The sequence below is a fragment of the Tachypleus tridentatus genome, chromosome 10, assembly GCF_004210375.1.
Source record: "Tachypleus tridentatus isolate NWPU-2018 chromosome 10, ASM421037v1, whole genome shotgun sequence".
Lineage (NCBI taxonomy): Eukaryota > Metazoa > Arthropoda > Merostomata > Xiphosura > Limulidae > Tachypleus > Tachypleus tridentatus.
Window position 1 is genome coordinate 49,579,439 of NC_134834.1, and position 13,061 is coordinate 49,592,499.

General features: G+C 30.0%; 1 protein-coding gene across 8 annotated transcripts in view; it reads left to right on the plus strand.

Moving 5' to 3' along the window:
- The window catches only part of LOC143229234 (hexokinase-4-like), a 51,887-nt gene that overhangs the window by 22,061 nt on the left and 16,765 nt on the right, over nucleotides 1-13,061 (plus strand). For all 8 annotated transcript variants that reach the window (XR_013015759.1, XM_076461255.1, XM_076461261.1 and 5 more), the window contains 3 exons: nucleotides 1,026-1,105; nucleotides 2,643-2,755; nucleotides 6,769-6,924. Coding sequence is in view for 7 of the 8 variants with exons in the window: in XM_076461255.1 (XP_076317370.1) it covers nucleotides 1,026-1,105; nucleotides 2,643-2,755; nucleotides 6,769-6,924 (349 nt within the window). In the remaining variant the exon portion in view is untranslated. The remainder of the gene's footprint in view (nucleotides 1-1,025; nucleotides 1,106-2,642; nucleotides 2,756-6,768; nucleotides 6,925-13,061) is intronic.

Below are 13,061 nucleotides of genomic sequence, written 5' to 3' on the forward strand. Positions count from 1 at the left end.
CAAAAGGGAGATTGAAGACATATTGAAATATTTCCTTTTAAAGTTAAGTAATGAAAAAAATATATAACTACATCTTGATGCCAAGTTATTTGTATACAGTAGTAATAAAGAAACGTAATTAAATTTTGAATGTAACTTGTGAAATTGTGAAATGCACACATTAACCTATCCATAGCAAGAAGGTTAGTCCTTAGGCAATTCTAAACTTAAATGACAGTGTTATGAGAGAAAATAATATAATAGATATATCAAAGAAAGGAGGTACTGTATCCAAAATTAAATCTGTCCCAACATTATCTGTCAGAAATGTCTAAAAGTACCTAATTGAGACACTTGCCTTGACTGTGTGTGCATAGTATGTTATGAGATCACTACTGCATAAGATGGATTTTGATGTGTAAAAGACAGATAGGTACTTGTACAGAACTACCACAGTAACATATTGAGTGTTAGAGATGCAACCATTTGTGGTAGTTTAGTTGATAACTGAAGGATATTACAATTCTTGGTTATAATGTTAGAGTATCTTCAACATCATTATAGTTGCACTTGTTTGTGGATCAAGTAAGTAAAAACTTAAATATTAAAATATTGAGTTATTAAATAAACTACCACATATGGATGTGTCTCTAACACTCAATATGTTACTGGGGTAATTCTGCACAAGTACTGTCAGAAAGTGTAATCTAAAAACTTGTGAAATCTTCACCAAAATTAAAAGTTTACCTTTTTTAAGATGATAGAGAAAAAAAGTATAACCACCAAGTATCCTACTACAAACGCTTGAGTTAGGACATAGTCAGAAATTTTTACATGTTTGATTTAGGTTTAGATGGCATTTATTGATTTATATTATTTTATATCAGTAACTGATTACTTACCTTTATTTGCTTGTATTAGTTTGATGTAGACTTCTCTGTAGGAGTGAAATTTAATTGAAAATAAGGTTTTGTTTTATGAATAAAACATTGGTGTTAGTATTAATGAACTGCCCAAATCTTAAGTATCTGGACCATTAAACATAGGAACGGGTTGTAATGCTTGTTATCTGGAAAAAGTGGAAAGAATTAAGAAGTGGGAAGGTGAACATCCTGGGATTGACGAGGTATGTTTTAACATGTTTGGGTGTAAATACATCTGACAAATGTTTCATTGCATTGATGATAGGTATAATATAGAATTAACAGTATGGTTTATGTACAATAAATAGCAAACTCAGAAAAGTAACATAATAAAAGTGATACAAGACAATGTAGACCCGTTAGAGAAATCAGTATCAACAATTTTAATAAGAGTTGTTTATGAACATAAGTAATATTGGAGAGCAAAATTAATGTTTTATAACATTTAAATCTAAAATTACCAGTGTGTTTTGAATTGACTGCATCAATGTTTAAACTTCTAAACTATTATGCACAAAATTGCATGTGGGTTTTTGATTTTGTTGGTTAGAAAATCTCTAATAATGTAGAAGTCATGCATGTGAAAAATGTAAACAAAAACCACCACTGATGTTGCAGTTAATACTGTTATGCACTTTATAAAGAAAATTTGAAGTTTCACCCTTTTTGTTGCTTAATTCTTTTGAATGTTGTTACAGGCAAAACTGGTAGTGAACAGTATAAAAAGCAAGTTAATAACTTGAAAGTTAGTAAGAAATAGACTTTAAAACCTTGTAACAGAGTATGAGGTAAACAATGTCATGTTTAATGTAGTTTAGTAAATATAGAAATGTGTGTGCTTGTTCTCCTGCACTCCATTTAAGGAAACCTATTATATATGTATATAAAAAAAAAATTGTACAATTTGGCCTTTTGGCATGGCTCTGTGTTTATTAATAAATGTAGAACCAGTCTCAAGTCTGTATGAAACCTCTAGATATTCCTTACGCTTTAAACTGTTGTTACCTTATAGAATTGATAGTCAACTCATCAAAATGGGTAGCAGAGTGATGCTGACTTACCTCTGGTTATTGTCTAATGTTGAGGATGGTGGCAAATAGTCTTGATGGCTTTGCCATAAATACACAAACTTTATTGATACAAATGAGCAAATAAAGGACATAAATTTAAGTTATTTTAGTGATAATAAGTACAGAATTAAACTGTGAAGATTTTGCATGAATTCACGGTAAGTTTTTATAATTTTCAAACAGACAAAAATTCATTTGATAAATATTTATCCATTTTGGAATTGCTCTATTGTTATCTATATAATTAATATAGGTTTTTCAAATCTACCACATTCATTACTTGTTTGTGGCTTTAGTTATCAGAATTACTAGTAGATTATCATGTAAACTAGTACATGGTACTCAACACTGACTAGTTCTTTTCTTTACATTTTACCCATATATATATATATATGTGTGTGGTTTTACATCTGAGCTGTACTGTCTTGTTTTAGCTTTGATTATGAACAAGTATGTTTACAATATTATAAAAGAAAAGCTTTAGAATCACAAATTAACTTTAATATATTTTTTTATTTTATCAGTATTTATTGCTGTCATCAAATGCACTTTATGATTTTTGGTGTAGTAGTTTTGTAATTTGGTGTAATGTTGTTTGTCAACACATGTAGACGTGTAGTTTCTCATAATTTACATTTCTCTTGATGTTCATAATTTGTTTCTTTTCAAGGTTGTTGTTGACATTGAATGGGGAGCCTTTGGTGATAATGGTGTACTTGACTTCATGAAAACTGAGTTTGATAAGATTGTAGACAATAATTCCCTTTTAGTCAACTCCTTCACGTAAGATATACTTTGTTGTTACAAAGATAAATTCAGGAAACGTAACTGTATAGCAAAACCTGTATTTAACAGAACTTAAAATATAGAATTGTTAAATTTTAAAATTATTAGAAATATTTTAATATAATTTTACATACATTTTATATCTTGGTTAATTTACTGTGTAAGCAGAATTGCTTTTAATTGAAAAAAGAAGCTTGAAAAACATACTTTTAAGATTAGGGATTGTAGTTAAAATCATTGAAATAGATTATGGAGCTAGACAAACATTGCCAAGGGTTTAAACTTAACTTTTGATAGGTATGGCTAGAAAATGGACAGAAACACCAAATAGTGCAATGTAAGTGATGGAAGTTCAGGTACCCATGGAGTTACAAGAGTTGAGCAGACATAATCTGCGGGAAAAGGTTTTGAATGATATTTTATTTTTTACTACTACTCAAGATTATTTTCTAGGTGTACAACCTGGGCAAATCTGTTATTGTAGCTTTTTACAGCATGCTATATGGTGATAGGTTTTACTGCTTGTACACCTTACTTTTGACATACAGATGACCTACATGAGAATATAAAATTGTCACAAATGTCTTTATTAACTTTAAACTTTAACATAAACTATATTCTTATATCTTTCTTTTTGGTCAAAGGACCTTTACTAGATTGGCATCATGCTGTTTAGTAAAATATTCTTGGAAAATTCATTTTGATACATTGATATTGTTATGAACTTAAAATCTTAATTACAGTTTCTATGGGAACTATCCCAGATAAGGCTGATCATAACATAACACTGGGAAAACCTCTTTATCTAACAAAATATATTTAATCTCAAACTGAAAACAATAAGTCTTAACTTAATGAACCAACACATTACAATAAACTCAAAGAGATAACTCATTTTAGTCTAACAGGATATTGGCTACAATGTAAGGATAAATACCTTATATAGTGCTCCCAGCTATTCCTTTTTATAACTTCTCCTCAGAAAAAACAAAATGGTCATCTGGATAAATGTACATGTAAATCTCAAAAATTGACATGTAACATCAAATATGGATATAGAACACAACAAAGATCAGAGAATAGTTATTACTTTTGTCAAATTCCTTAGTTTCAGCAAACTGCACAAAGTGCTATATATGCAATTTTATTACTGATCCATGACACTTGCATCCTAAATTACATGATACTTGTTTTTTGGCACAGGAGAAGTTACTACTATAACCATTTTTGAATCCACATTAGACTGACTTTAACATATTAGGTAGACACAGTAGTTAGTAACAGGCACTGGTACAAATTGAATTTATTCGCAGTCCATCCATGGTCATCAAGTGTGTCTGTGGAGATTTTCAACTATTCTGTTTTGTCAGCTATTGTGGCCAGAGCAAATCTTTAGTTGTAGCACGAAGGTAACATTAGTAGGTGGCAGCAACTTTAGTAACTTAGTCTTGTTGTTGAGGAATTTATTGGTTATGATGTCTGCTGGATTAGACCCAGCCATTTCCTCATTCCATGCCTGATTGAAAACCACATCACTTTCTGCAAAATATTCAAGGGCATCAACATTGATCTCCTTGCTTGTTAAATATGGGTAACTGTAGAAAATAACGCTGAGCTTATCATGGAGACATTTTAATTTCATGAATTAGCAAATAATTGTTAAATGAAGTCTGTACTCATAATTCTGGGAGATCATTCAGGAGTGTAGCTGTGTAATAAATGCAAAGGACTATCACATCAGTATCAGTAGCATGCACTATAACACACTGAGCTACCTCTGTCTTTACACCATGTAAAATATGGAGAATGATCCTAGTGTCTGCTTCTTTTTCAGTTTATTCTACCACAAGGTAAAACCTCACAACTTTAAGTCTCCTGTTTCTTCTCATACTGCCTTGACCAAGCTGATCTTTGATGCAGTTTATCACATAGTTCCATCTTAGTTAAATAACATTTGTTTCTCTCCATTAGAAGGTTTTATAAAGTCATGCTTACAAAAATAACACAATTAAAATTTGCTTTCTTTTATTAGAGAAATGTGAATGAACAAGTAATGGTAAAACATTAATAGTGTTTTTCTTAGTATTTCCATGTGTTGAAGTGTCACTTATTCTGAGCACAGTAGCTTGTTGGCAAGGCTATGCACATAGATATTGATCCTGGATAACCAATGATTACATTTACATGTCACAATATTTTACAGCAGTCCGCATCTGTTCTTTTGAAAAATGGGGGTTTAGGCTTCCTGGGTGATGTGAACATGTATGATTCATTAAGATTAATTTTGTTCAGCAACAAAAAAATACTATATAACATTTTAAAAGAAAATATTTCTGAATATTGACTCTTATTTAATGTTATTATTTGATTTGAATGTAGATTTTTGCTTCAGTAACCATATAATAACCATGATTATTGCTTTTTAGAGTGTGTATTAAAAGTGCTGTTGTGATAACTTGATGACTTCTAATAATTTGCATTTTTCAATATAAGGTATATAGCTCTTTTTAAACATTTTAATATTTTAATTATTTGAGCATTGAAAATGTGTGTATCTCAGATATATGCATGGGTTTGAAATATACTTTTTTAACTTTTAGAATTTTTATCTTATAATTTGATAAAAATGTGACTGCTTCAGAGGGCTTTTGTTTCCCATCCCTAGCTGCTAGCATGTGGTCCCCAAAATCCTGACTTTTTTGGACTTTTTCCACAGTGCTTGTTCTCATATGTTTTAAGTAATTGAAACAAGATCTTTTAATATATAAATAAAAAGATAAAGCTTTGGAATACATATAAGCCATTTATGAGAGATAAATAGCACACTTGAGTAAGTAATGAAACAATGTAGCTCAGTGTTCTATTATTCACTGAATATCTGCTATGCACTTATGTTTTATAAAATCATTTAGTAAACCACCCAATTATTGTGTTTTAAGATTGTGTGCAATGTTGGAAAATTGGAAAGAACTTCTATGCTTTCTTAATTTTCAAATAAGTATTTTATTAAAGGAGTATCAGTGAGATTTTCACTCTTAAGTTTAACTGCAAGAGAACTAAATACATAAAATTTAGGTAGTAAAATTTTAAAACTTTTCATTGAAACCCAAACTTAAATGTTAATTTTAACCAACATGAAGTAAACAATGCACATAAAGACTTAAACAAATGAATAAGAATTCTCAATGTTTTGTTACAATAATTTAAAACTATTATAAAGGTACTTTAGTAATTTGTAATGCTAAATTTAAGTAAAAATATTAATTCTGTACTGACTTTATTTCAACAATTTTTTGCTCAAAAACATCTAAGAATTGATATAATTTTTGACTATGTAATTTGCAAAGAAAAATAAAAAATATTTGGTATCTTATGAAGTTTCAGTATGTAACATATCAACAGTAAGATAAAAAAAACCTTACACATTTATAAGATACATTTTCTGCCTCTCTCAAAACATAGGTTTATATTTACCTAAATTCTGGCATCCTTTACAGATAAGTATATTTAAGGTTTTGTTTCTCACATAACTTTTACTGTCAATGACTATTTTTCAGATATTTTTCTTGAGAGGTTTTTATGATAACTTAGCAAGTAGGTTATACAGTAATTATTAAATCTTAACCTCCAAACAAAGCAGAACCAATAGATATAAACATGATGTATTTTTGTTTATTTCATTCGTTATTGTAAATTAAATAACACTTGTGTAAGCAGTAATGTATAATGATCTGAAAAATGTGATTAGTTTATGATTTCATAGTGTTACCTTGCTAGCCTGAAAGGGTTGAAGGGCATCAACATACACAACTTGGGTGTGAGGCTGGGAGAGGTTTTTTTTTTTCTTAAGTTAAAAGAGTGAAAGTTTGATATAAATGTTCACCCACTAATTTCAAACTTGCCAAAACATAATCATTTAATTTTTGTATTGTTTGTAAATATACATGTAGTTGTTTTGTGCTTTCTAACTTATAAAAGTTATTCATTTGATATATAATATTTGATATTAGGTTTGAAAAGTTATTTGCTGGAAAATATCTTGGTGAGCTGGTAAGGCAAGTTTTATTGTGTTTAATTGATGAAAAGCTGCTGTTCAGGGGTAAACTATCCAACATGATGATGACCCACAATGCTTTCACCACTGAACATGTTTCTGAAATAGAAAGGTTGGTGAGAGGAAGTAATGTTTAATTGTATATTACTGCAATCATTTTTAATAAACAGAATTCACAATGTATGTGTATTAACTACCCATTTTTAAAGTAGTCATATGTGTTGTACATTTGTACACACCATTTAACACTTTCATTACAGATTGGGTGGAATTCACCCAGCTTGTAACCACAGAAGTATCTATGAGTATAATTGTACTATAATCTTTGATAATGTGTGCATATGTTTACAAAATTTTGCATGTTATCGGTAAACATTACAAGGCCTTCCTACACAAATTATCAGGTTTTTAAATTAAGTATTATGATTTTTTTTAATTCAAGATTTTCTTGTAAATATTTCTTTCAGAATGTTGATTATCCAACATGCAGATTAATTATTTGTTTTAAGATTAAATTCACACTATGGATCAGAAGATTTTCAAATTTCACATGCAAACTCTTTATAACCTCCAGGTAATTATCATATGGTTTTTGATAAAAGAACTATATTTTATCTGTTATTTTCTCTATTGAATTTGTAATCCCTGTACTTGTTTGGTAGAGTTGATCAGTCTTGTAACTATCATAAAAAGTTAGGAAAGAAAATATAAATTATGCTTTTTTCTTTTTGAAATGACTATAGATTATAATTTAAAAAACACAAATGTTTAGTCTAATTAGCTTAAACATCATATTATGCATTTATATATATTTCTTACTTTTGTTATGTTGATCTTTCAGCCATTGCTGGTTAACTTCACAGAAGTTACAGTGGTATGATAAATGTGCACCCACATTACCATATTCAAGAATATAAAACTAAACTTTGGCCTTTACAAGTGACCTATCTTGGCTGTGTTATAGTGGATTAGTATTTTATAAAATACAGTTACGTTTCAATTATAATATATATATACATTATTGTCACATACAAATACCTTTTTAAACTTATTTTTTTAAAGCATAGAAGAGTAAATAAATGAGAATAGCAAACAATTATAGAGATGACCTTTGAACTTGGTTGTTAAGCTTTTAAAAAAGTTTGCATGTGGAGGATGTGAAACAAAATAAATTTAAATTAACAAGAACATCATAAGTAACTATATTTATACCATAGAATTCCACTGTAATTTATCAAGCTCAGTATCTAAGCTGTATTTGAATCATAGAAAATTCTTGTAAGTTCAATATAAGTGTTTAATAAATACATATTGCAAGGTGTATACAGGTTTTGCTAGATAAGCCAGTAAACAACAATAAATACGTTTGGCTTTATATTTTGCCTTAAATTACAGGATTCTTACAGAAGTATAATTTTTTAATAGTTAATTGTAAATAAATAGTAATAATAAAACCTTTTTTATCATATAAAACAAAACATTAAAAATTAGTTAATGTCTTTTGCCTTTAAGAAAAATTGGGAATGTTCACGTGCCATCACAGTGGTACTAAGTGTCAAATTATTATCTTTTATTCACACAATGTAGTCTCCCAGTGGGACAGCAGTAAGTCTTTGGATTTACAATGCTAGAATCAGGATTCAGTTTCCCGGGTAAACACCACAGATAGCCTGATGTGTCTTTGCTAAAAGAAAACACACTCACATGACATGTCCACAGATGCAAGTTGTGACATCAAGGGCAACATGTTTAGAACCTATATAATGGGTTCACAGTAAATTCCCAGTTACCTTTATCAGTACTGCCTTGTCCCATCATACCAGACTCGTAACCATTTGTACTTGTTACAGTTTACATACTGGTAACTTTTAAAAAAATTAAATGTTTGATAGACTTTTAATAAACATTACAAGGCTCTTACACATGAAAAATCAGATTTTTTAATGAAGTATTTTTTATTAATATTTGTTTGTGAAATTGTCAATTATCTTTTAACTAGTCCAAGAGTAAAGTGATTTTCATTTTGAGATTAAAAATACTTTTCTTTGTCTCATAAATCTCAATCTCATATTTTACTTGTATAACCTGTGGAACCTCTTAAATAAATATATAACTTTTTTTTTCCAGTAAAACTTTATATTTTATCTGTTATTACATTTATTTCTTGATCATTCAGCCTGCAGAAAACTTATCAAATATAATGAAAAGAGAAATTGTAAAATCAGAAATAAAATGAGCAGCTGTGTCCTCTTTCTTCATTAATAATCACGAGGTTTCAAAGTACATACAGAGAGTTTCAATTGTTAAACGTATCCCATAAATTTTCTGTATTTATTTTAATTTTAACATCTGAAGTTAATAAACTCACTGTAAGTAAAGCTGAAATCACTGACCTTTGCACACACTGTAATACGACACCCTTGAGAGCAAGAATGTACGTGTGAAACGGAAAAGTATCATTCATTCATGCTCTTGCTCCAAGAACACAATATTGGAATAAGTGGCTTCTGTTTCCTACAACACTTACAAAAGAAGTTTCCAAGGGTAATGAAATTGTAATTAGAATGTGAGAAAACATTTATTATATGGTTCAAAGTTGAACTGGTCCAATAAACTTTGTAGGTTCTGAGCCTTGCTGATCCATTTACATTGCAGGTGTTTTAGTGCTATTGCTCATCTATTTGATATCTTTTAGATTTTGCAGCATATGTGTATGGTGTTATTTGGGCACACAATTATAAATTCTATTACCCTCTTCTTAAAATATAGAAAGTAAATGAGAAATACATTGAAAAACATTGATTTCAAATATGTACCCATGTTACGAAATTCTGCACAAGGCATACATGCTCTCTTAAGCCTTGTTTAGACTTGCAGGTGGGACATGTAGAGATGATAATTTTTGTAGGCTTCAAACATTAACTTTTGAAAGATAAAAGACATTAAATTACTGTATTTGTATCCTCAAATTCCCTGTAATTTAGTAGGGTATCTGTAAAACAAATCCCATTTTTATTCAGAGCAATGACTTATTAATCACACATCTACAATTTTGGCAAAATTATTTCATTCATTTTCAAGTCAGTTATAAACAGCTGTCAGAATTACATAGAGGGTAAAATTCTCTTTCTATTGGTTATAAACTTGAGCTACTTAGTAGGTGGTACTAGTTAAGAACTTTTCAGTGATTGGTTTGAAGGGCAGTGAAACTATAGTAGATTGCTAAATTATTGATATCTCAGCAAATCATAGAGGTGGGAAGTTTTAATTTTATACTTAGCTTGTCTATATCTCAAGTTTTGAGTTTCTAATTTGTAAGATACTTGTACGTGTTGTATGGTAGGCGTGATAAAATAGAAGCTGAACAATAAGATAACTGGACATGTTATGCGACATACAAAAACTGATACTTAACATTTTTTATTTACATTTTGTTTTAAGTTAGGAAATTAAAACATATAATTTTAAAATTTAAATTATAAACTATGTTTAGATGCCAGTCTCACTGATGTAAGTATTAAAAATGTTGAAAATAACGCTCCAAATCGTGATGTGCACTTTAACCTATAGGAGCAAAGTAGGGGTGAAAGTGATTTCAGCAGTGCAATACCACTACAGGTGGTAGGCATATGGTTGGAATGATATATGTATAAGGCTTTTCATAAAATAAACATTCATACATTGTGATTTTAAAATAAGAGATCTCTCATTGTTTTACATGGAATTGAATAATCCAGAAATAAAACTTGTAGAACAGCAGTGGTCTATAAAAGCAGAACTCAATTTGAAGCAATGTTTTAATTTAAGAAATTGAAATATAGTTATGGAAGGGAATCGTTTGGTACACTAATTCACTGCAATGAAAATGGATGTATTTTCTGGTACCATGAGTAAAGATAAAAAAATTGATACGACTCACAAACTAAATGTTCACAAGTTTTAAAGCCACACCTTGAAATTAAAAATTGTTTACATGAGAAAGATGGCTAAAGAAATGTATTGCCTACCTATCAAGTTTGTTGATACAGGTGCACTGACATATGTTTTTTGTTAGTTAAGGTCTACCTATAATGGAGACTGTGTGGAAAGTTTGTCAAGGTTTGTGTTTTAGGATTGACTTTACCATTCATCACATAAGTGTGTTTTTACAATGAAAATTTTGTTTTGGTTTAGTAACAGTCTGGGTTTGATAGATGGTGCATAATTATTGTCATGAGACTAAACCAAACTCACAGTAAATCATTACCTCATTGGGTATTTAGGTCTGAAAACCTGGGTTTCTTAGAAATTGTAGAATCTCTCTTCATCTGGCTCATGGTGTGGAAGAGGTTCATGAAATACTTTGTAGGAGAAGAAAATAAATATCATGGATCAAATTCTAACCAATATGTGGAGAAGATCTGTAGGTCCCATGACACAGAATGTTTTGGAGGAATTCACATGGAAGTGCCTTTAAAAAAATTCACTCTTTTTGATTGACAGTTGAAAATTCTACCTGATCAGTGAACCAACTGTTTTCTAAACTGGGGAGAAGTTGTCATTAATAAAAATGTATACAAATGAAGCAACTTACTGATAACTTTGGTGTGGAGACTGAAATTGGCAAGTTAACTGAGAAATTTGATAATGTGTTGAAAACTGGTATATTGCTTTTGATTGTTTTACAGATGAGAGCATGTCTGGTGACTGTTCAGGATTTCAGCTTGCTTTTGGTTTATGTGGCATTTTAAGCCACTGGTGTGAGCTGTCTGTGGCAATTTTTGACACTGGACTCAGAATCTGAGGATTGAGATCCTTTAAGTAAATTTGCTTGGGTGTTTTCTCTTGATTTTAGTAATTGTCTGAATTTGAAGGCTGGATGTAGGCATAAGTGGTGTGTAAGTCTTGTTTGGATAGGCTATTTTGTCACATTTGGATTTGCAATGCTGGGAAGAATTGGTTTGAACACGTACATCGTCTATTACTAGTTCTTTTTTTCTCTCTGTCTCTCCATATATAATGTATATTATTTTTTAATCACTGATAATAATGCTTTATGAAAGATAATTTATTTGGGGAGGATAAGTCCCTTTGCACATGCTACCCCTAATTATAGGTGATTTGTCTGTAAATTTTAAAACGTTTTTATTCATTAGCTCAGGTTTGAAGCTGTTGGTTGGTAGTGAGGATTTAATCAGTCTCCAACTTGGGTTTAGGTTGTAATCTTGCTGAGAAAATGCTTACTTGTTTTGAAATGAAGGATGTAGTTCATGGAAGTTCAGTGATCTTTTTCAGTGAAATGGTAGTATTCAAAGAAACAAACACAAGAGTTTTTGATCATTTTGCTTGTGGGAGTGTACTATTATTTTCATAAAAAGGGTAATATTTCATGTTTTTCAGGATGTAATCCTCTGGAATACATTAAGTTTAGTTGATAGTCCTTTTTCTTCAGTATCTGCTTAATTTCCTAAATAGCAATGGAAAGATACTTTTTTTCAGGATGTCACAAAGTGGCTGGTACTACTCATTGAGGCATGGTGATGTGTTTGGGGTCCTGAGTTCTGGGAAAAATATAAATAGATAAAGTATTCATGTTATAGTAGTTGATCAAAAATACTACCATGATTATGTTTTCTTAGCTTCAAATTTGGCATTGATATTGATATACTGATGAAGTTACAGATGTGTATAAAGAAGTAAGTGTTTGGCAAGCCACCAGTAATACTGGGGATTCCATGTCTTAGCTTGCTTATGCCCTTTCAGTTGATAGTGGATCTATAACATTGTTCTTATAGTTCAATTAATCTAGTTTAAATAAAGGCTCTGTCATTCTCACACAGACTTGGAATGTGTTTTTCATCAATAACCAATATTCAAATGTTTGTTTTATTTTCACACAGTATGTTTGATATCTGTATTTTGAAGTTTTCTTGGAAATTATGTAAAATAGTAATCCTGGTGCAGAATGGTTTTTACAGTGACTGTTTGAGTGAATCTGCTGTGCTAAACCTTTTTACTTGAATGTTTAGAGATTTTCCTGTAAATCCGACCAGTACATACTTGTAGTGTTCTAGCTTAGTAAATAATATGGCAATATTTAATAATCATAGTTTATATTTGCATACTTTAATTGTTTTAATACATTGATACAAAATCCTTAACAAATACCAAAACTAAAAATTTTCTTGAATTTTTCTCAACCTGTTTCTTACGTTGATAACCTTGTTGCAGCTTTTCCAATTATAAATACATTTTCTTAAGATTTTTAAT